Here is a 20,313-nt window from a genome sequence, read left to right as displayed (position 1 = left end):
AGGTGAATCCAATATAAAATGATAGGAGGTATGAAAGAAGTTGGTGAGTTTGGAATATTATTTGGCTGGCTATAATATAGAGTAATGGGGTGGGAGCCAGAGGGAAATCGAAAAGGTGACCTGGAAAACATTGTTCAGGGCCTTGAATACTATGTTGAGATATTTTGACTTTATAAAATAGTGGGGGACAAACTACAAGTATTTTATACATTGAGTTATAGTTTATGAAGTTTTTTTATATGTATAGCTTATGTAAATCTCAAAGGAATGCTGAGAAGTAGACATTATTATCCCATTGTACAGGTGAGAAAGCTGAGTTTGTGGAATATGCATACATTCTACATTATTGAGCACCTGCTATTTGCCAAGCACTATGCTGAGCTATGACACTAGAAGGAAGTTATACTTTAATACTCTAATAGAGGAAACAGGAATAAATCAGCAATTGTAAGTAGTTGCCATAATAAAGGCAGACAATGTTATGGGAGTGAAAGGGGGACTTGTCTATATCTGCATAGTCAGGGAAGGCTTCCTGGAGGAGGTGACCTTAAACTGAGTTTGGAGAAACAAATAGATTACAATAATTACCCAGAGATATTTAACTAGGAAGCAGTTTACCTAAAACTTGAACCCAGATCTCCTGTGTCTAGCTCTTTCCCCTACTCTAAGGACCAATCTTTGGTCCTTGATTTTAAGCTCTGTCGGCAACTCAGTCACAAGTCGACTTGTTGTATTTGGAGAAGGTCAGAGATTCGAATTTTTTATTTTTAAATTCATTCATTTTCTCTTTTTAAAATCTGTGTGTGTGCTCAAAAAGTAGATTGGAAGCAGAGGAACTGGAAGAAGGACAGAATGTCCTGATAGTTCAGGCAATAAGTGATGAAGGCCATAACTAAGGCAGAGGTCATGGGCATAGTGTGAATCTCCACTCTGCTCACTCTCCTCTTACACATATACTTTACCTATAATGTTAAAGAGTAGAAGTTATGGGACCGGGCTCTGAATATATGTAGCAATGAGAGAGAAGGAGGAGTCTACAGGGACTAAGTTTCTTTTTGGGGTGACCAAGTAAATGACTGTTGCTGTTCACCAAGATGAACATGATCTGAGGGGCCAGTTTGACAGGAAAGATGGGGAATTCTGCTTCGGACATTTTGAATCTGAGTGACAGGTGGGAGATGTTCAGGGGACAGTTGAATAGAGATAACTGAAAGAAGAGGGTTTGGGGCTAGGTTCATAGACTTCAGAGTAGTCAGCATATAGAAGGTGATTGAGGAGGCAGATGGGAAGTAGGAGACAGGGTAAGATTAAAGACTGAAGTCCCAATAAACAGTGAGGGAATTAGTTAGGCTTGGAAAAAGTGTAAAGTGTTACCAACTTAGTGGAATTTACCCTGTTCAAGTGACAATATGTAAGGGGTCCTTCTTATCTGCTTTCCTCCATTTGGGGGCACAATTTAGTTGCAATACTGTAACATCCACTAAATACAAATATTGCTCTATGGTAGCATGGTTGGTTTTTTCCTTTAATTTTTTGAACTTGAGGTCCTATAAAAGTGAACATAGTTTGCTTCACCTGGCTTCCAGGACACCATTTCTCCTTATCTCCTTGACTCATCCGTTCTCAATTCTATGACCTCTCAACTTTGAAGGAGCCCATTCTCTAACCTCTTGTCTTCTCTGTCTGTATTCACTCCACAGGTAGTGTTATCCAGTTGCAAAGCAGTAAATACTCTACGATTCTGACAACTCTCAAGGTTTTCTCTTCAGCTTCTCCTGACTTCCAAACTCATGTATCTAACTACCTTGACCTCTGCACTGGGATGTCTCATGGGCATCTCAAATTCAGTAAGTCCAAAACCAAACTCCTGGTCTTGCCTTCCAAACCTGCTCTCCCACGGTCTCTCCTGTCTCAGTAAATGACACATCCTTGCTTCTGGGTTCTCAGGCCATGAACCTGGGAGTCACCTTAACTCCTGTCTTTGTCGCTCACAGCTCTCATGATATTCATGAGCTTACCTTTGAAATACAAGGTGGCTACCCAGTCTAGATAATAAATGATTTGTTGATGCTACATTCTAATACAAGATACAATAATATTATCTATGTTTCTAGACTTTATGACCACCCTGTATATTCAAAATCCAACCACTTCCCACCACTTACATCATCCTGTTTTAAGCCACAACCATCTCTGGTCTGGACTATGAAAGTAGCCTCTTTTTTTTTTTTTTTTTTTTTTTTTTTTGAGACGGAGTTTTGCTCTTATTGCCCAGGCTGGAGTGCAATGGCGCAATCTTGGCTCACCACAACCTCCACCTCCCGGGTTCAAGCAATTCTCCTGCCTCAGCCTCCTGAGTAGCTGGGATTACAGGCATGCGCCACCACGCCTGGCTAATTTTGTATTTTTAGTAGAAATGGGGTTTCTCCATGTTGGTCAGGATGGTCTCAAACTCCCCACCTCAGATGATCCGCCCGCCTCAGCCTCCCAAAGTGCTGGGATTACAGGCGTGAGCCACTGTGCCCGGCCAATAGTAGGCTCCTAACTGGTCTCTCTTCTTCTGTTCTTGCTTCCTTGCTATCTAATTTCAACACAACAGCCAGAGCTACCCTTTTAAAACTTAAAACCCAAGTCAGATCATATTACTCCCCAGTTCAAAATCTTCCATTGGCTTCCATCTCACTCAGAGTAAAATCCAAAGGCCTCGCCATGGCCAACAAGGCCCTACATGTTCTGCTCTGTCTCTGATCTCCATCCCAACTCCTCTCCACCTCACTCACAGTGTTAAACATGTCTCCACCTGAAGTCTTTGCACTTGCTAGTCCCTATACCTGCAAAAGCTATTACCCCAGATGTCCATCCGGGAAGTACTGGCTTCTTCACTTTGTTCTAGACTTTGCTCAAATGTCCTTTGATTTCCCAACATAAAATCACAACCCCCATCTCAGCCACACTCCCTGTGGCTCTTGCATCATTTTATTTTTCTCCCTAACAGTAGGACCATCTGATGTACCTCCTGTTTCTCCCTTTACCAGAATGTAAGATCCAGGAGGACAGAGATTATGTTTTGTTCACTGATAGTTTTCCAGCACCTAGAATAGGCCTAACACAGAGTAGGTGTTCAAACTTTATTTATTGAATAAATGAAATGAGGATATCTGAATTCACACTATTGAATAAGAAGTACATATTTTACCATAAAGTTAAATTGAGCATAATTATGGCAAGAAGTTCAGATATTGGCCAGGCACAGTGGCTCATGCCTGTAATCCCAGCACTTTGGGGGGCCAAGGCAGGCAGATCACTTGAGGTCAGGAGTTCGAGACCAGCCTGACCAATGTGGTGAAACCTCAGCTGTACTAAAAATATGCAAATTAGCTGGGTATGGTGGCAGGTGCCTGCAATCCCAGCTACTCGGGAGGCTGAGGCAGGAGAATCATTGGAACTTAGGAGGTGAAGGTTGCAGAGAGCCAAGATCGCATCACTGTACTCTAGCCTGGGCAACCGAGTGAGACTCAGTCTCCAAAAAACAAAACAAAACAAAAAACAAAACAAACCGGAAGTTCAGATATAAACAAATGACCCCTCAAAAGGAATTGATTAAAAAAATTTTAAACGAAGTAAGGTTTAAAAAAGAAACTTCTCCACTGTGGCTAAGTCCAGATTTCACATGTTACTGTATCCTCCTCATCTTGCTGCTATTTTTCTGAGTATCTCATGATAGTGAGTACTGAAATGCTGGCATTCTCACATTAGGATCTTTATTCTTAGGGTCTGCCTTTGCACTCGTTCAGTTACAGAGCTGTTATGAAATAAACCACTCAAGTGGCCTTGCTTCCCTCCCACTATGCTCTACATAACATGTCTGTCAATCAGTACTTACTACCAAAATAACTTGCCTTTGAGATTTTTCTGTTCTGCAATCTGTCCCATGCTTGTAAGGGGAAGGATTATATTCTGCTCCCTGGGGAGTAGTGCCCGGTGCAAAATTAGCTTCCTCATTAGGGTACAAGCTGAAAACACCGTGATGCTTTCCGTGTAACACCATTCAACATTTTCCCTTCGCTCCCACTCCCCAACCATAGAATTTTAGGGACTCCTTTAACCATTTCAAAACCATTGACTTGGGAGCTATGGAAGAATAAGGACTGTAGCCAGAGGATTTCAGCATTTAAAAACTTGGCAATAGAGCTGTTCAATGTAATGATCCAAGAAGGTCCTTAGGAGGCTGAAGAATTCTGAGGTCAAGGTTGAGACATTATTATTTTTAAAGTAGCAAGATGTTGTTATTTTTAAATTTTATCTTTATAACATGTGGAAATAGCAGAGATCCTTTTCAGATATAGCTAGGATTTAAGAAAATTTGACAAACTTGCATTAATAAAAAGAAAGCCTGTTATTAAGGAGCTACAGGGCCGGGTGCGGTGGCTCACGCCTATAATCCCGGAACTTTGGGAGGTTGAGGCGGGCGGATCATCTGAGGTCAGGAGTTCAAGACCAACCTGGCCGACATGGTGAAACCCCATCTCTACTAAAAATACAAAAAAATTAGCCAGGCATGGTGGCAGGTACCTGTAATCCCAGTTACTCGGGAGGCTGAGGCAAGAGAATCACTTGTACTTGGGAGGCAGAGGTCGCAGTGAGCCAAGATCGTGCCACTGCACTCCAGCCTGGGCAAGAAGAGCGAAACTCTGTCTCAAAAAAAAAAAAAAAAAAAAAAAAAAAAAAGGGGAGTTATGGGTAGCAAATTACTTCCTTTAACTCATTCGACAAATATTTACTGAGCATTTTCTGTCACCTTGACACTCTGCTGATTCTTCTTTTCTATTTCAATAAAAATGTTGAGCAATTATAACCAAGGAAAAGGTTTTAAGAAAGTAAATTTTAAGCAAGGTTTAGATATAAAGAAGCAAATAGATGGAAAAGGATGCCGTTTCACATTGCAGAAAAAGTTTAAATTTTAGAACCCCAAATTGAATCTCTCCTTGACACTCTCCTCTTGGTATTCTAGGGATTAATGCTAGGAACATCCCAGGGAGCCAACATTTCCCTCCTCATCTTGGATCCAGTCCCCAAACTCGGAATGGCGCCACTTAGCAAGTAGCCATGTCTCTAATTTTCTGTAAAAATGCAACGTTGGCAATCCATTTTCTAGCAAGAGCAAAGAGAAAGGAAGAGGCCTTCACAAGTTGCAGTTGATATAGGGGGAAGGGTGAGTGGTACATTTAAAAGTAAGAACTAAGGAAGTTGAAGGTAACAAAACTCAAGGTCAATGGAAAGTCTTAAATCCCAGAAAGGCTTCAGCCCAAGACTCAACACAAACTGAAGTCCCAGAAATCGAAGGAACTGGTTCCAACTCATGCTGGACTGTGGCAAACCTGGGGTGAGAATACATCCCAGCTCAGAATGTTTCTTCTTTTTTTGTCAAGAGTAATATTACAGGCTGAATGTATGAACGAAGCATCTTCCCTGGGATTTTAACATTGTGAGTGATCGAGGGTGCTCTTAAATAAGTTCCCCCAAGAAGCCCTAATGTTCCTCTGGATGCATGACCATACTAAGAGAATAAGAGTTTTCCTTAAGATCAGCTTGCTGATGGACCATATCAAGAACTATAAATTTTCTTATGTGAACATAAGTGTTCAGGGGGGATATTGTTAAAACTGAAACCAAGCATGAAGAAGCAAAGTGTTTCAGTGAACCTCCTGCATTTTAGTTCAACTCTGGCAGCAAGAAAACAAAACCACATAATCTAAGGCTCACACCCAACTCTCCGAAGCCCCGTATGTGCTAGTTCCTGTGTGGTTTGCCTACAGACTTCAGGGCTGACTAGGGGTAGTTTGGAGGAGGGAGTAAGAGGTGGGGAGGAGGAGGCACAGTTAATGGATCTGTAAACTTGCACCCTCTTTCAGAGTGGTACATGGAAGACAGCACAGAGTGGATCCATACTCTGAAATGCAGTAATTCTGATGCTTGAATTCATCTTCCTTCTTGCCAGCAAGGATTCTAATAACTCGGTGTCAAAGCCAAGACATAAACTCAACCCCTTCTCTTCCAAAGGTATGTCGTTATACAACATCTGTACATATACTCTAGAAACTTTGAACAGTTTTATAATTTGCAGAATGTTCTGTATGAGTTAATTAAAATGAATCTCATGGGTTCTCTAAATATTGCTTTTAAGTCCCATCAGGTAAGGTCTCTAAACCTTTTGCTGTGACAATGTTTGTGGTGATGGGATTTGACTTCTATCAAATGAACTGGGAGATCACTTGTTCTTTAGCTAGTCCATAACACAAAAATCTCCATGAACTGGCTTCAGAAGCATCTCAGGGAAAGATTTTCGACCTTGGGATCACGGAGGTAAAATTCCACTTCACCGTGATCAGGATTTAATCCAAACTGGAAGGGGTGGGAGGGGGTGTTAGAGGGCTGAGCAGTGATGAATGAACACTAGCACTCTGAGGTCAGGACTTCTCTCTTTGCTTGAATTTCTAGTTCTGTTCGCATTTTTGTTACCTGTACAAAGAACACCAGTTTTCATTTCTTTACAAAAAGAAAACTTTATGTTGAACTGTATTTTGGAAGGGTATTGTCTGTCTTCGTACTGGCCGTTAGGCTCCATCCCTGTGACTGTCTCTGGTTTAGGCGTCCAGTCTGAAGATAGCTGCTTTGTGTTCTTTGTCCCAACTCTTCCTGAGCATGAGGATTGAACATACCTACCAAAGGTTTCACTAATTTAAAATGTATTGTATTGCCCTGACAGATATACTGTCAAAAAAAAAATTTACCGTATTTATCTACCTGGAATTAGGCCTTCTTAATAAAGTATATGCAGCATAATTTGCACACTATTGAACATATACATCCCTAGATAAACTAGGAGAGGGAAATGTTTTAGATCTAAACATCCAATGGGAAAAATTTCATGTGCTCTCATTATGCTTTCTGAGGATGGGAAACTTCAGGTCGAAGAATCTTTTGTTCTATGCAGCAATGTTTGTCATAAACGGTTTAGTTCTTTAGTGGCTTCTTCTTGTTTCTTATTTTTGGTTTCAGAAAGAGTATTTAGCAGAAGTTACTCTCCTTTAACAATCCAGTGTTGTATGTAAAACTTTATAAAATAATTTTATAGTGATCCTCTTTACAAAACCGTCCGCCGTTAAATAAGGAACACTGTAAATAGAGGACCACCTAAGTATATTTAATTTTCAAATATGAAAAAACTCTGACTCATACCCTTTTTTTTTTTTTGTAAAAGAGAGGTGGCCCTATATTATTGAATAAAACTGCTTTTTTAGATTGAACTTGGAGTGTCTCCCATGTGGTAAACTGAAATCTCATTCTCCCAAAATTGTAATAGATTTTTATCTTTTTAAAAATGACTTCACTGAAGCAGAGGAGAAGGAGATGATCAATCTATTCAATATGAAGAAATATTTCTGTTGCTAATACAATATCCTTTTGAATATCTCCCACGTCTTTGGCCCTGGTGAAAATCCCTTTCAATTGTTCTGTCTACCTCGTAGGGATATTGTAAAAAAAAAAAAAAGAATAAATGAGTTAACATAGATATGAAGTGCCTTAAGAAAAAGGCGCTATAAAAATGCAAGGTGATATCATGATTAGTTATTTCTTTGACTCTTGATCATTTTCTTCCCACTTATACAAAATGTCTCTCACTTATTTCCTGAAGCCATCTCTTTTAGAACTATTGCTTCCTAGAAGAGCTGAAAATGATCCTAGTTCCAAAATATTTATTGATTCCCAGATAATAACACCCACTGGTGTTGATGACTGACAAAGTTCATGCCTAAACTTGAGTAGAACTTGCCCTTTTTTCCTGGATCAAGAAAAGTCTGCAATTGTTCAAAAATGTGTCAGTAAGTGTGATTCCATCAGGATTTCTTAAATAAGTAACAGTTGCTGCTGGATAATCCTAGGGGCAGATTATTCATTTTTGTGCCCCTATAAAACAGACTCAAAACTTGTCCAAGAATCTTTATAAGTTGTTTGAATCAAACAACAGGGTCACTAGGTCCCCATTTGGCCATCTGAGGTATTTGCCCAGCATACCTTGACCTGTAAAGAAACAACACAGCCTTGGCTGGGCACGGCGGCTCATGCTTATAATCCTAGCACTTTGGGAGGCCAAGGTGGGCAGATCTCCAAAAATAAATCATAATAATGATAATAACACAGCCTCATGAGTCTTTTTTTTTTTTTTTTTTTTTTTTGAGACAGGGTCTCACTTTGTCACTCAGGCTGGAGTACGGTGGTGCAATCACAGCTCACTGCAGCCTCAACTACCCTGGGTTTAGTGATCCTCCCACCTCAGCCTCTCGAGTAGCTGGGACTACAGGTACACACCACCACACCTGGCTAATATTGTATTTTTAGTAGAGACAGGGTTTTGCCATGTTGCCCAGGCTGGTCTTGAACTCCTGAACTCAAGCGATTCACCTGCCTCAGCCTCCCAAAGTGTTGGGATTACAGGTGTGAACCACTACACCTGGCCTGCCCTTTCTTTTCCACTTAAAAATTCTTAAGAAAGCATGGCCCTGTTTAACAAATAAGCATTTTACAAACATTTATTGATTAATTACTATATGCCAGGCCTGGCGCTAGGCACCGAGTCCTCTTCAACAATGTTAACATTAAGTTTCAATAAACTTGAGTCAATAGGAATTCAGTAAATAATTTTTAAAAATTGTTTTCTTTTTAAATATGTATTTTTAAACAAAAATTTTAGAGAATTAAAAGAAACTATCACAAAGTGCATGATGATAAAAGTCTTATATGCTCTCCAAAGAAAATGTTAAGACATACCTTAAGAAGATAGTGAAGAACGGCCGGGCACAGTGGCTCACGCCTGTAATCCCAGCACTTGGGAGGCCAAAGCAGGCAGATCATCTGAGGTCAGGAGTTGGAGACAAGCCTGGCCAACATGTTGAAACTCTGTCTCTACCAAAACACAAAAATTAGCCGAGCATGATGGCCGGCGCCTGTAATCCCAGCTACTTGGGAGACTGAGGCACGAGAATTGCCTGAACCCAGGAGGCGGACGTTTCAGTGAGCTGAGATCGTGCCACTGCACTCCAGCCTGGTCGACAGAGCAAGATCCTGTCTCAAAAAAAGAAAAAAGAAAAGAAAAGGTAGTGAGAAAATAACTGAAAATAAAACATAAAGAAAAGTTGAAATGTTAGTACTCACTACCTAGGTTCAACATTTGCTAACTTTTTGCCATATTTGCTCCATCTATACCTATTTCTTTCTGAATTACTTGTAAGTTGCAGATGAAATAATACTTCACTCCTAAATAATGCAGTACTCATCTAAGAATAAAGGCATTCCTCTGTCTAACCACAATTCCATCATTAGGCCTAAGAGGATAAACAGTAAGTCCTTAATATCATCTGATAGCTACTGCATATTTAACCTTCCCCATTTGTCCCCCAAATGTCTTCTATACCATTTTTTAAAAAAAAGAATCTAATTTTTAAAAATAAGAACATATTTTGCAGTTGAGTCTCATGCTTCTTTCTTCAACATTGGATGTTTTTAAAGATTAAGCCAGTTCTCTTGTACCAGGTCCCACTTTCTGAATTCGTTGTTGCCTCATGGTTAATTTGTTCCTCTACCCACTTTATTTCCCATAAGCTCCAAGTTAGGACTAAAAGCGTGATTTGATTTTGATTGAACGTTTTTTGCAAGGTGCCACTGGGTGCTCCATATTGCATCTTATCAGGAGGTACAGAATGCCAGGTTGTTCCACTGTGCGTGATGCCAAGTTTGATCAGGGCTTGAAGTAGTGATCTTGCTCAGGGGATCTCTTGTTGTAGAGGCACTTTTTCACCCCTTGCAATTAGCAAGTAGTCTCACGGGTTATCTCAAAATGTATCCCATAAACACTTTGGCACTGTGGTAATATCCTATTTCCCAACAGTCTCTCACCCAGTGACTTTAGGTAATAATCTTTGCCTAAATTGATTATTTCATTGGAGTTCATATATATTTTTAATACACTTTGAAGATGGACTCGACATGCAAATTCATCATTATCAGCAGCAATAGCAGCTGGAAATATTTATTGAGTGCATAAGTTCAGGTAATAATAATAATAGTAGGTAATGTTTATTGAGTGCTTGCTGTGGAGCCAAGACAGCCTCGGTGTGAGCCCAGTCTTTCACTTACTAAGCAAGTGAACTGGGACAAGTTATTCTTTTTGTGCTTCAGTTTCTTAAGCTATAAAATGGGATTAATAATGGTGCCTATGTCGTGGGATTGTTCTGAAGAGTAAACAATTTATACGTGTAAGGTTCCTAAAACAGTGCTTGTTATTATTGTTATTTGCCAAGCATTGTTCCAATACTTTGTAGGTACTAACTCGTCTGCTTCTCCTAATGGTGCAATGAAGAAAGTGCTAATATTACCCTTTTTTCACAATGAGGAAACTGAGGTACACAGAGGTCTAGTATGTTGTACAAGGTCACTTAACTAGTACCTGGTGGAGCCAGGATTTGAACCCGGGCTGTCTGGTTCCTGAGCACTCTCTGTGATGACGGGCACATTCAGTGAGGAGTGATACAAGTGGAACTGAGTGGAAGTAGCCCTCACACACACCCAGACTTGAAGTTACTGAAAATCCGGGAGGTTGCCACCCAAACACTTTTAAGGTTTCATTCATCTGAATAAGAACAGCATTCCACTAAGCACAGATAAGTACTCTTATTACATTTACATAGCTTAAGGCTCTGTACAAGAAACCTTGAACATAAAATACTTGGAACTGAAAAGAGTAGGAAAACTATGAAGTAACAGGGGGAAAAAAATCCCTGAAAGGAGCAATACAAGCGGGGAGTTATGAGGCCTGGGACCTCAGAGCCTAAGGGTGGAAGATGATATTTTGATATAATTAGGAGGGAGAAAATTCCTCTCATTTTTCACATTTCTGAACGATATAAGATTTTACCATAAAACACAAGAGTATAAGCCATTGTCAGATTTATAAAAGGCCACAGTGGATTTCCTTAGAAGACGATGGATGACTCGTTAGTAGATAACTTCCCTGGTTGGTTATCTCATACACTCAGGTATTCCATAAGTCAGCCTGTAGCTTCTGAAACTGTATTGAGAAAAAGCTGTATGAACTAGGTGTTGGTCCATGCTCCTTCATTAGCATTACTAAAGGTTTTGACTGCTGAGTTGAATCTTATCCACTCCTTCAGTGGCCATTACAGAAAGCTCTCAAGTGTAATTTTCTAAAGAGAACTAAAAATAAATAAGAAAAAAAATCCAGCATTAATAATGGTTCTTTTTGCATTTCTAACACAGTCATTGCCAAATTGGTTCTGCCTTTTTATGTTTTTTAATGAAAAGCAGCCTAATTGATCAATTGGTCATGAAAAATACTTTTTCGTTTGTTTTTCTCCACACCCCCAGCCTTCTAGAACCACGGGCTTAATGTGTCGGCCTACAAATGGTTCATGATTTGTGTTTTTTGTCTAGTGCTTTATGGGAAAATATTAGAAACAAACTGCTGAGAACTCAGTAGGAACTCAGTAAATAATAAGTAGATAGTTCTCTTGTTAAATATGATTTTAAAGAAACTCTAAATAACTAGGAAATAGTACAAGGGAAGTACAAAGTGGGGTGGAAAGCCTGGCTGACTTGTAATTTGAAATTTCTGTTCATCATTTTATAGATCACAGAGTTTAACCCTTTATAAAACAAAATGTAAAGTCTGATAGCTGAAAAGGCTCTCTTGTGCTAAATAGATTTGTTTGAAAATATAGATCATTAAATCAGTAAGACTAGCAGTAGAATCTCAACCAAACATTGAGACAACTAAGAAAATTGTCTACATCTAATACCTTATATCAGTACTTTAAGTTGACCATAAATACGCTGATATCCATAGCACATAGGTTCTTACCGGCAGTGGTTGGGTGGATGGGGGAAGGGGAGTGTCACAGACACATTCAAGATGTTGATGAAAGCTATGAAAACTCTCCCCAGTGGGGAAAAAAACCGACGATGCCTAGCACTTATCCTTACACAACTTTGTACAGAATTTCCTTGGGAAATTCTGGTGTCCATCCATCATAAATCACCTGGTGTCCATCCATATATCCTGAATAGGAAAAACTGTCTTTCTCTAGAGTTATTGTACACTGATCCTGATGGAGCTTTAAGAAGAGTTGCCGCGCAGGCTCAGTGACTTTGGGAGGACAAGGTGGGAGGATTGCTTGAGCCCAGGAGATTGAGACCAGCCTGGGCAACATGGTGAGGCCCCATCTCTACAAGACATTCTTTTAAAAAATTAGCCAGGCCCAGAGGCCCGCACCTGTAGTCCAAGCTACTCCAGAGGCTGAGGCAGGAGGATCCCTTGAGCCCAAGAGGTCAAGGCTGCAGTAAGCCGTGTTCACACCACTACACTCCAGCCTGGGCAACAGAGTGAGATCCTGTATCAAAAAATAAATAAATAAAAAGAGTTGTCATTATCTTGTTTGATCTGGCTATGATCTTTGAGGTAGACAGACCACAGATTTTAACCTCTCATTCTCCAGAGTGGGAAAAGCAAGGCTTGGAGAGTTTCCGGGACTTGGTCAAGGTAATTTGCTGATGTCTGCTGGGACTTAGCACCAAGCCTGTCACACTGTAGCCTGGGCCCCTTCCACAACACTGGTCCAAACACAGGATTCTGGAGATGCAGGAGCCCTTGTTGGGCTTCTGGAAAGCTGAATTCTGGCTCTACCAGAAGCTACCCACGTGATCTTAAACAAGTCACCTAACTTCCCTGAGCTTCAGTTTCTTCCTTAGTCAAGTGAGAGGTTAGACTGTGTGTTCTCTGAAGCCCTCTGATTTTCTGCAGAAAACTACTTAATCCCACTGGATCTGAGAACAGAGGGAAATGAACTTTTCTGCCATGGATGGCAAGACCCTTCACCCTTCCGTGTAGGGCATAAGAGCTGGCATCCAATTCTTAACGGATTCCCTTGCAATGTCCAAATCCCATTAGAAACTGCAAACATCTCAATAGTGCCTTTGTGGGCTGCTTGGGTGTCATGCCTCTGGCTGCCTCACTTGCTGCAGGGCTGACTGTCCACAGCAATTATACTCTAACCCTGTGCTCTGCATCAGGCAGACATCCCATGAGATTTTATTACCCCTCTTGGGTAGTTCAGGGAATCATATGGAAGTAAATAATGCTGATGGGCTTATTTTGGGCTGATAGATCCTTATCCTTCTAAAGAGGTTATGCCTTTCAAAGGTCACAAATCCTTCCCCTTGATTTTTTATTATGAACAGTTATATCCTTTAGTGTCCCAGAATTGTTCTTGGAAGTTGGAGACTCACAAGAGGGCCTGCAGCTGTGAATGCGGAAGTCCTGAGACTAGGGGAGGACATCACCACTCTCCCTTGGCCTTTGCAGTCATCCAGGCTAAGTGCTAATATTTGTGATTAACAGGTGTTGATAGGAAATTGGGGCCCTGTGTCTCAGTCTTTTTGTGCTTCAAATTTTCTAAGTGAACTTCAGGCTGGCAAGTGGAGTTAGATCAACTTGTTACAGAGAGTATCATCTGCTCGGTACCGTGTCAGGTCACTAGACTGTGGGAGGTTATACTGACCAGTGATGAGAGTGACAGAGCATGAGCTTGGCTCCTGTATTCTGTGTTCTATGCTCAGCCTCACGGATGACTCACTGTGCCTCATCGACTCCTCTGTCCTCGAGTGAAATTATGCCATTCTTTAAGCCACTATACAAGACACTTTTGAAGGTTCATGTGTTGCTACCCCCACAATATCTCATTTGTACAATGCAGAACATGGTGCTTTCTTATGTAAACAAACTCGTTTTGTGGAATTTTTATTTCCTAGATCAATATTTTTAAATAGACTACTAATTCATTTTATAAACCAGGTACCGTAAGATTTTATGAGTTGACACTTGGTACCCTGTAAGTATCCAAATAATCAAAGAAGGAGAAAGTGTCAAGTCAAGGAATCCCCTAGCTGAAAAGAAATTCCCAATACCTGGAACAAAAAAGATGGAGCTTTGAGAGAGCAGACATTGTTTTTCTCCAGCATAGATCCACAACTTCCATTTTTAAATGTAAGATGTAAGGGAGATTTATGATACAGCCTACTTTGTCAGCTCATATTATTTCATAAAGTGAAGGGTCAATTAGGTGTTATTATCATCAAGAGAGCATGCTGTAATGCTTTGTCTTGTAGATGCTGTAAAAATTACCTGTCTGATTACTTTAATTCATCTTTTGGCTACTGTCTGCAGAAATTCTCTCAGTCCCTAGCTCACAGGTATGCAGATGTACTGAGAACATTTAGGGAAATAAAAGCAAAAAAAAAAAAAAAAAAAAAACAAAAACGGGTCCTTTCCCCTAAGGAATGAACAGTGTATTTGGGAAACTAGGAGAAACAAACAAACAAAAAAATGCTACCACAATGCAAAACTCCTGATGAGGAGATTAAAAAATGGCTCAAGATGGAGATTTTTAGAAAGAACTTCTTGAAGGAGGTGCATCTGCAGGCTGAGAGAGATGGTTTAGCAAGCAGGCATCAATGTATCCACAAAGCTTTACACTTCAAGGAAATCATAGGAGAAACAGGATCTTCTTTGCTGAAGATCTGTTTATTTTGCTAACAACAAAGAGTTAGAGCCGTGTGAAGTTTCCATGGGGAATCCAGAAACTAAACTTCCGCCACTGGAAACTACCTCAAGATCTTTTCCCAGATAGCCTGCTCTTCCCCTGCTTCCAATCATGTCCCTTAAAGTCTTCTTTTTCAAGCATAAAGATCCTTAGTTCTTGTAACCACTCCTCCTATGAGGCAGTTTTGCGTGCTGCCATTATTTTAAGCACTCGCCTCTGACTGGACTCTAGCTTAGGGCCTCTCCTAAGTCACGGGACTCAGAATGGAACAATGCTCTCCAGGAGTGATCTGAGGATGCAGAACACCATGGGGTAGTTGCCTCCCTTGATCTGTAGTCTATACTTCTATTAATATGGCCCATCATTGCATGAGCCCTTTTGGCATCCATGTCACACTGCTGACTCATACTGAAATTGTGGTCAGCTAAAACCCATGAGTTCCCGTGCACTACTACTAAGCCAGATCTTTCTTTCTTTCTTTTTCTTTTCTTTTCTTTTCTTTTTTTTTTTTTTTTTTTTTTGAGACGGAGTCTCGCTCTGTCGCCCAGGCTGGAGTGCAGTGGCGCAATCTCGGCTCACTGCAACCTCCGCCTCCTGGGTTCAAGTGATTCTCCTGCCTCAGCCTCCCAAGTAGCTGGGACTACAGGCGCACGCCACCAGGCCCAGCTAATTTTTTTATTTTTAGTAGAGACGGGGTTTCACCGTGTTGGTCAGGCTGGTCTCGAACTCCTGACATTGTGATCCGCCTGCCTCGGCCTCCCAAAGTGCTGAGATTACAGGCATGAGCCACCGTGCCCAGCCAGATCTTTTTTATTCTGTACTTACATTGTTGATTTAAAAAAAAAAAATCCCTAGGACAGAGGTTTAAATGTAAAGACATTTATTTCTATTCCACTTGATCATTTTGATAACAACTTGTCCAAATCTTTCAGAGCTAGGGTATTAGCTTCCCCTCTCTGCAGGTGAGTACTTACCTGCTGGTGCAGCTAATCTCATGATGGATCTTTGGCCTCTAAGGGCCAGAACTTCATTGTCTCCTTCCTATCCATGAATTCTCTGCAACCCTGGATGAATCTGCATCCTTAGACAAACTAGTGGGCCTCAATCTTCCTAAGTAAGATAGGAATAAGTGTGAATGGCCATTTCCTCCTTGCGGTGAGGATATGCAACAATGAGTTCGATACCTGCAAAACCCTAAGGAAATGTCACTCAGAGGCAGCATTAGATGAAGGGAGAAAAAGTTTATTTCAGGCTCTCAGCAGCTTTCAGAAGACTTGATTATCCTGATCCTACGCGTGAAAGTTAATGACTTCATTTTTGCAGTTATTTTAAAAATATAACTGGGTTATCCGATTTTTGGTTGTAGTAACATCACGTGATGGTCAGTATCATTTTACACATTATTTGTAACGTGAGCAAGTGCCATAAAGCATATCTGCAAGACTCATTTAAAATGACTCTCTTCCCTCCATCCCCTCCCCCAGCCCCATCCTCAACCCTACCCTCTTCCGTTTGTAATATGGGACTACAAAGATCTTATAGTTTAGGTTTCCGTCAGACTTTTGGAAACCTCTAAAAGACTTACCAAGCTAGCTTAGAAGTTCATAGATTTTTATCCCTGGCCAGCACAGAGAGCTCACAGGTAACTTGTGTAATATTTATAATTTCAAGCTAATAGAAATGTCATATTTCAAAACACATCCCTGAGAGCAGTTTTTTTGTTCCTTATAGACAGGTGCAGGGAACATCCAAATTTTTCTAGTCTGCCATTCTAATGCACATTGTGATGTTGCTCTTGTGACCCTATAATTATTAGTTTTCCAATAGCCCCTCCCCAACCTTTCACGTGATTTTTAATCCAGGGCCTGGGCACTTGTAGCAGAGTGTGATCCTAGGACCAGCAGCAACGGCACCGCCAGGGAGCCTGTTAGAAGTGAGGATCTCAGGCCCTGCCTCAAACCTATTGAATCAGAATCTAAACTATGAAAAAATTCCCCTGGTGATTCTTATGCACAATAAAATCTGAGAAGAACGGATCTAGAGTGAAGGGATTTTCATTCCCATTTTACCTGCTGTAGACCTTATGTTGTAATACAAAACTTACAAACTTCCATTTGGTGTTTATTAAAAGGTTAGAGTCCTTAGTTTAAATGTTATCAGATTCAAATGTTCTGTTTATACATTCAGCTATTTCTCAGTGTATATAAATGGCTTTAAAGTACTCTTGTCGACCAGGCATGGTGGCTCACGCCTGTAATCCCAACACTTTGGGAGGCCAGGGTGGGAGGATTGCTTGAGCTCAGGAGTTTGAGGCCAGCCTGGGCAACATAGTGAGATCCCATCTCTACAAAAAAATTAAAAATTAGCCAGGTATGGTGATGCACACCTCTAGTCCTAGCTACAGGAGGCTGAGGCAGAAGGATCACTTGAGCCGAGGAGTTTGAAGTTGTAATGAGATATGACTGAGATACTGTACTCCATCCAGCCTGGGTGACAGAGTGAGACCTTGTCTCTAAAAAAAAAGTACTCTTGCCTTTCTTGGTTCTTGTGGAGCAGGGGTTTTCCCCCACTCCCACCAGGGACATTTGGCAATGCCAGGAAACATTTTTTGTCACAGTTTGTGGGGAGAGGTCCTACTGGTGGGTAGAAGCCAGTGATGCTGCTAAGAATCCTACAATGCACAGGATGGGCCCCCACAGCAAGGACTTAACTGGCCCCAAATGTCAATAGTGACAAGGTTGGAAAACACCAGTGTATGATTTATAAAGACTCAGATGTGCGACCATAAACCATAGAATGCCGTAGGAAAATAGAGTCATGCGGCATGTCACTATATGACCAGGCAAAGAACAAATAGACCAGCAGTGGCCGGAGTGACAGTGGTGGGGTTATGCGGGGCAGGGAATGGAAAATCCAGCCACAGATGAAAGGAGACATCTAGGACCAATGCTAACTGGTACTCTGTGCGCAAAGGCAGTCAGCTTTTGAAGACAGGGCTAAAAGGCCGGGCATGGCGGCTCACACCTGTAATCCCAGCACTTTGGGAGTCCGAGGCGGGTGGATCATCTGAGGTCAGGAGTTTGAAAACAGCCTGGCCAACATGGTGAAACCCCGTCTCTACTAAAAATACAAAACTTAGCTAGGCATGGTGGCGGGCACCTGTAATCCCAGCTACTCAGGTGGCTGAGGTGGGAGAATCGCTTATACCTGGGAGCTGGAGGTTGCAGTGAGCAGATTGCACCACTGCACTACAGCCTGGGTGACAGAGCAAGACTCCATCTCAAAAAAAAAAAAAAAAAAGAGGACAGGGCTAATGTTCAGGGACTGGACACCGGGTATGAGCTCCAGGAGGGGTGGGAGGAGGTGTGGGAGAAATAGAGAGAAGGCTTCAGTTCTAGAGTGGATACCAGGTATGATCTCAAAGTCATGTTAGACATGGAAAACAAGAAAGGATTTCAAGTATTAGCATAGAAATACACAGGCAGATTTCAGGTAAATCCAGTAAGATGAAGACTCAGGAACAAGGCAGATTCCTGCTTGCTAGAACTGGGAGGCCTCAGAGCCAGGCCAGCAGCAGGCATGACTGATGCCGAGTCAGCCAAGTGTTCAGCTAGAGTGAGCTTCTTAAATCCCTCCCAACTGAGAAGAGGCTTAGTGCTGAGTCTGCAGCACGGTTGACTTGCAAGAAGGGGTCAAGGGCTCCCAGCTATGGAGAAAGGTAGACCAGAAGTAAGCCAGAAGTAGACCAGTGACAGTGGCCACTGAAAAATCATGGGATAAGAAATGGAATAGAACTCGAGAGGTCCTCTGGGTCATTCCCCTACTGCAGGGTGCACCTAAATCATTTCAGAGAGATTATCTACTCTTCAACTTTAACATTTTCAGAGAAAGATTTCTTAAGGACCAGTGGATGCCTTATAATCCATCGAAGTCAAAACTTCTTCCCCGTTTCTAACCCTAAACACCTCTTCCTGGGATGTAAAGCGAGTGTCTTTCATCCCACGCTGCACACAATGCAATTTCTAACATTCGGTAATGATAAAGAACACAAACTGCCCTCTGCAACTGCCAAGCACAGCGACCCCTTTTCCAGGCTAAAGCATCTCAATTCCATTAGCGTGTTGCCCTGAGAGTCTCTCCCCGACCTTTTAATCCCCTCATTATCCTCTGGACCTGCTCCAAGGCTTGCCTGCTTGAAATAGTTACCACCAAGTATGTATTTCTTTAATAAAAGCTGTGTGCAGACTGCCCTTTTGCCATGGAACACAAGGAGGAATATAAAAGAATATACACAGTTTTGTTGGTTTTTATTAGTGTCTCTCCTCTCTCTCCAAGGAGTTGTCAATCTTCTCTGCACTTACAGTCTAGTTGCAGCACTAGTCCTTGGGCTAAATTCCACCGAAACATTTTGGTTGTTCAGCAAACTCTTTCACTGTGACCCTCACCTAAGGACAATAGAGGACACCATCAAATGGGATAGCTCTAGTGTGAATTTAGCTCTAAATAAAACTAGGATAAATGTATTTGTTCAGTTCTAGAGAAGGCATCATACTGTCCTGTGGATTTCATTTCAAATGAGCTGCAAAACAAAGTTCTTTTCCATGGAAGGGATTTACTCAACTGAATTCACTCAGTTTGCTGTAACTGGATTAATCTCATTTCACATCATGTCTCTAAGTAGAAAAGTAAACTGATTTACAGCAGGCTAAGTGGATATGTTGATGCATCCAACATCAGTGAGATTTATTCGAACTAGATTACAACCAGAAAATGGCATCCTGGTTGTTTTTGCTTCTATAAAGTAGTTGCAAAAGTGCACCACTTTCGTACTCGATCTGAAAAACAGTTTATCAAAGTTACAACAGATGAGGTATTGTGGGATGCGACAGAACATACGTATGTCAAATGAAATGAGCATTTCTACCTTCCCAGATCTTGAAATGGTCTTTTGCCCCCCAACCTTATAAAAAAAAATACTCATTTTAGGCCAGGCATGGTGGCTCACACCTGTAATCCCAGCACTCTGGGAGGCTGAAGTAGGTGGATCACTTGAAGTCTGGAGTTCAAGACCAGCCTGGCCAACATGCTGAAACCCCATCTCTACTAAAAATACAAAAATTAGCTGGGTATGGTGGTGGGTGCCTGTAATCCCAGCTACTCAGGAGGCCGAGGCAGGAGAATCGCTTGAACCCGGGAGGCAGAGGCTGCAGTCAGCCAAGATCATGCCACTACACTCCAGCCTGGGCGACAGAGTGGGACTCCGTCTCAAAAAATAAATAAATAAATAAAATCATTTTATTCCATCCCCATGTCGTGAAAGCCACCCTTTTTTATTTTTGAGTTGTGTTTCACAGGGCACTGCTCAAGGTAAACACCCAGCCCCACTTGTGGTTAAGCAGGCGTTGACCCCACACTGGCTCCCTGCCAGCGCACCTCCCTGGAGCGAGCCACCACCCCATACCTTGCTCCACCTTCTGCTTTCTGCAGCACGCTCTTTATTCTTTTTCTTCTGCATCACTCTGCATTTCCAAAGCCACAATCATGTCATCCTCTCGGGACTCTCAATCTCTGTCTATGCTGGTGCCCTCTCCTTTGTCTCTCCCAAATTGCCGACTTTATTCCGGCTTCTGCTTTTAACACA

General features: G+C 41.5%; 1 protein-coding gene across 3 annotated transcripts in view; it reads left to right on the top strand.

Annotated features, from left to right (window-relative positions):
• Positions 1-20,313, top strand: part of GRAP2 (GRB2 related adaptor protein 2) — a 79,408-nt gene that overhangs the window by 1,009 nt on the left and 58,086 nt on the right. The window contains exons 2-3 of one of the 3 annotated variants that reach the window (XM_055251953.2): positions 1,701-1,847; positions 5,913-6,060. In XM_055251953.2, the coding sequence (XP_055107928.1) occupies positions 5,970-6,060 (91 nt within the window). In that variant the 5' untranslated portion in view covers positions 1,701-1,847; positions 5,913-5,969. Of the gene's footprint in view, positions 1-1,700; positions 1,848-5,473; positions 5,486-5,912; positions 6,061-20,313 lie in introns of those variants that run through there. The other 2 variants (XM_055251954.2, XM_055251955.2) reach the window with 2 other exon arrangements.

Source organism: Symphalangus syndactylus, chromosome 18, assembly GCF_028878055.3.
Source record: "Symphalangus syndactylus isolate Jambi chromosome 18, NHGRI_mSymSyn1-v2.1_pri, whole genome shotgun sequence".
NCBI classification, from domain to species: Eukaryota; Metazoa; Chordata; class Mammalia; order Primates; family Hylobatidae; genus Symphalangus; species Symphalangus syndactylus.
This window is presented reverse-complemented; position numbering and strand designations above follow the sequence as displayed.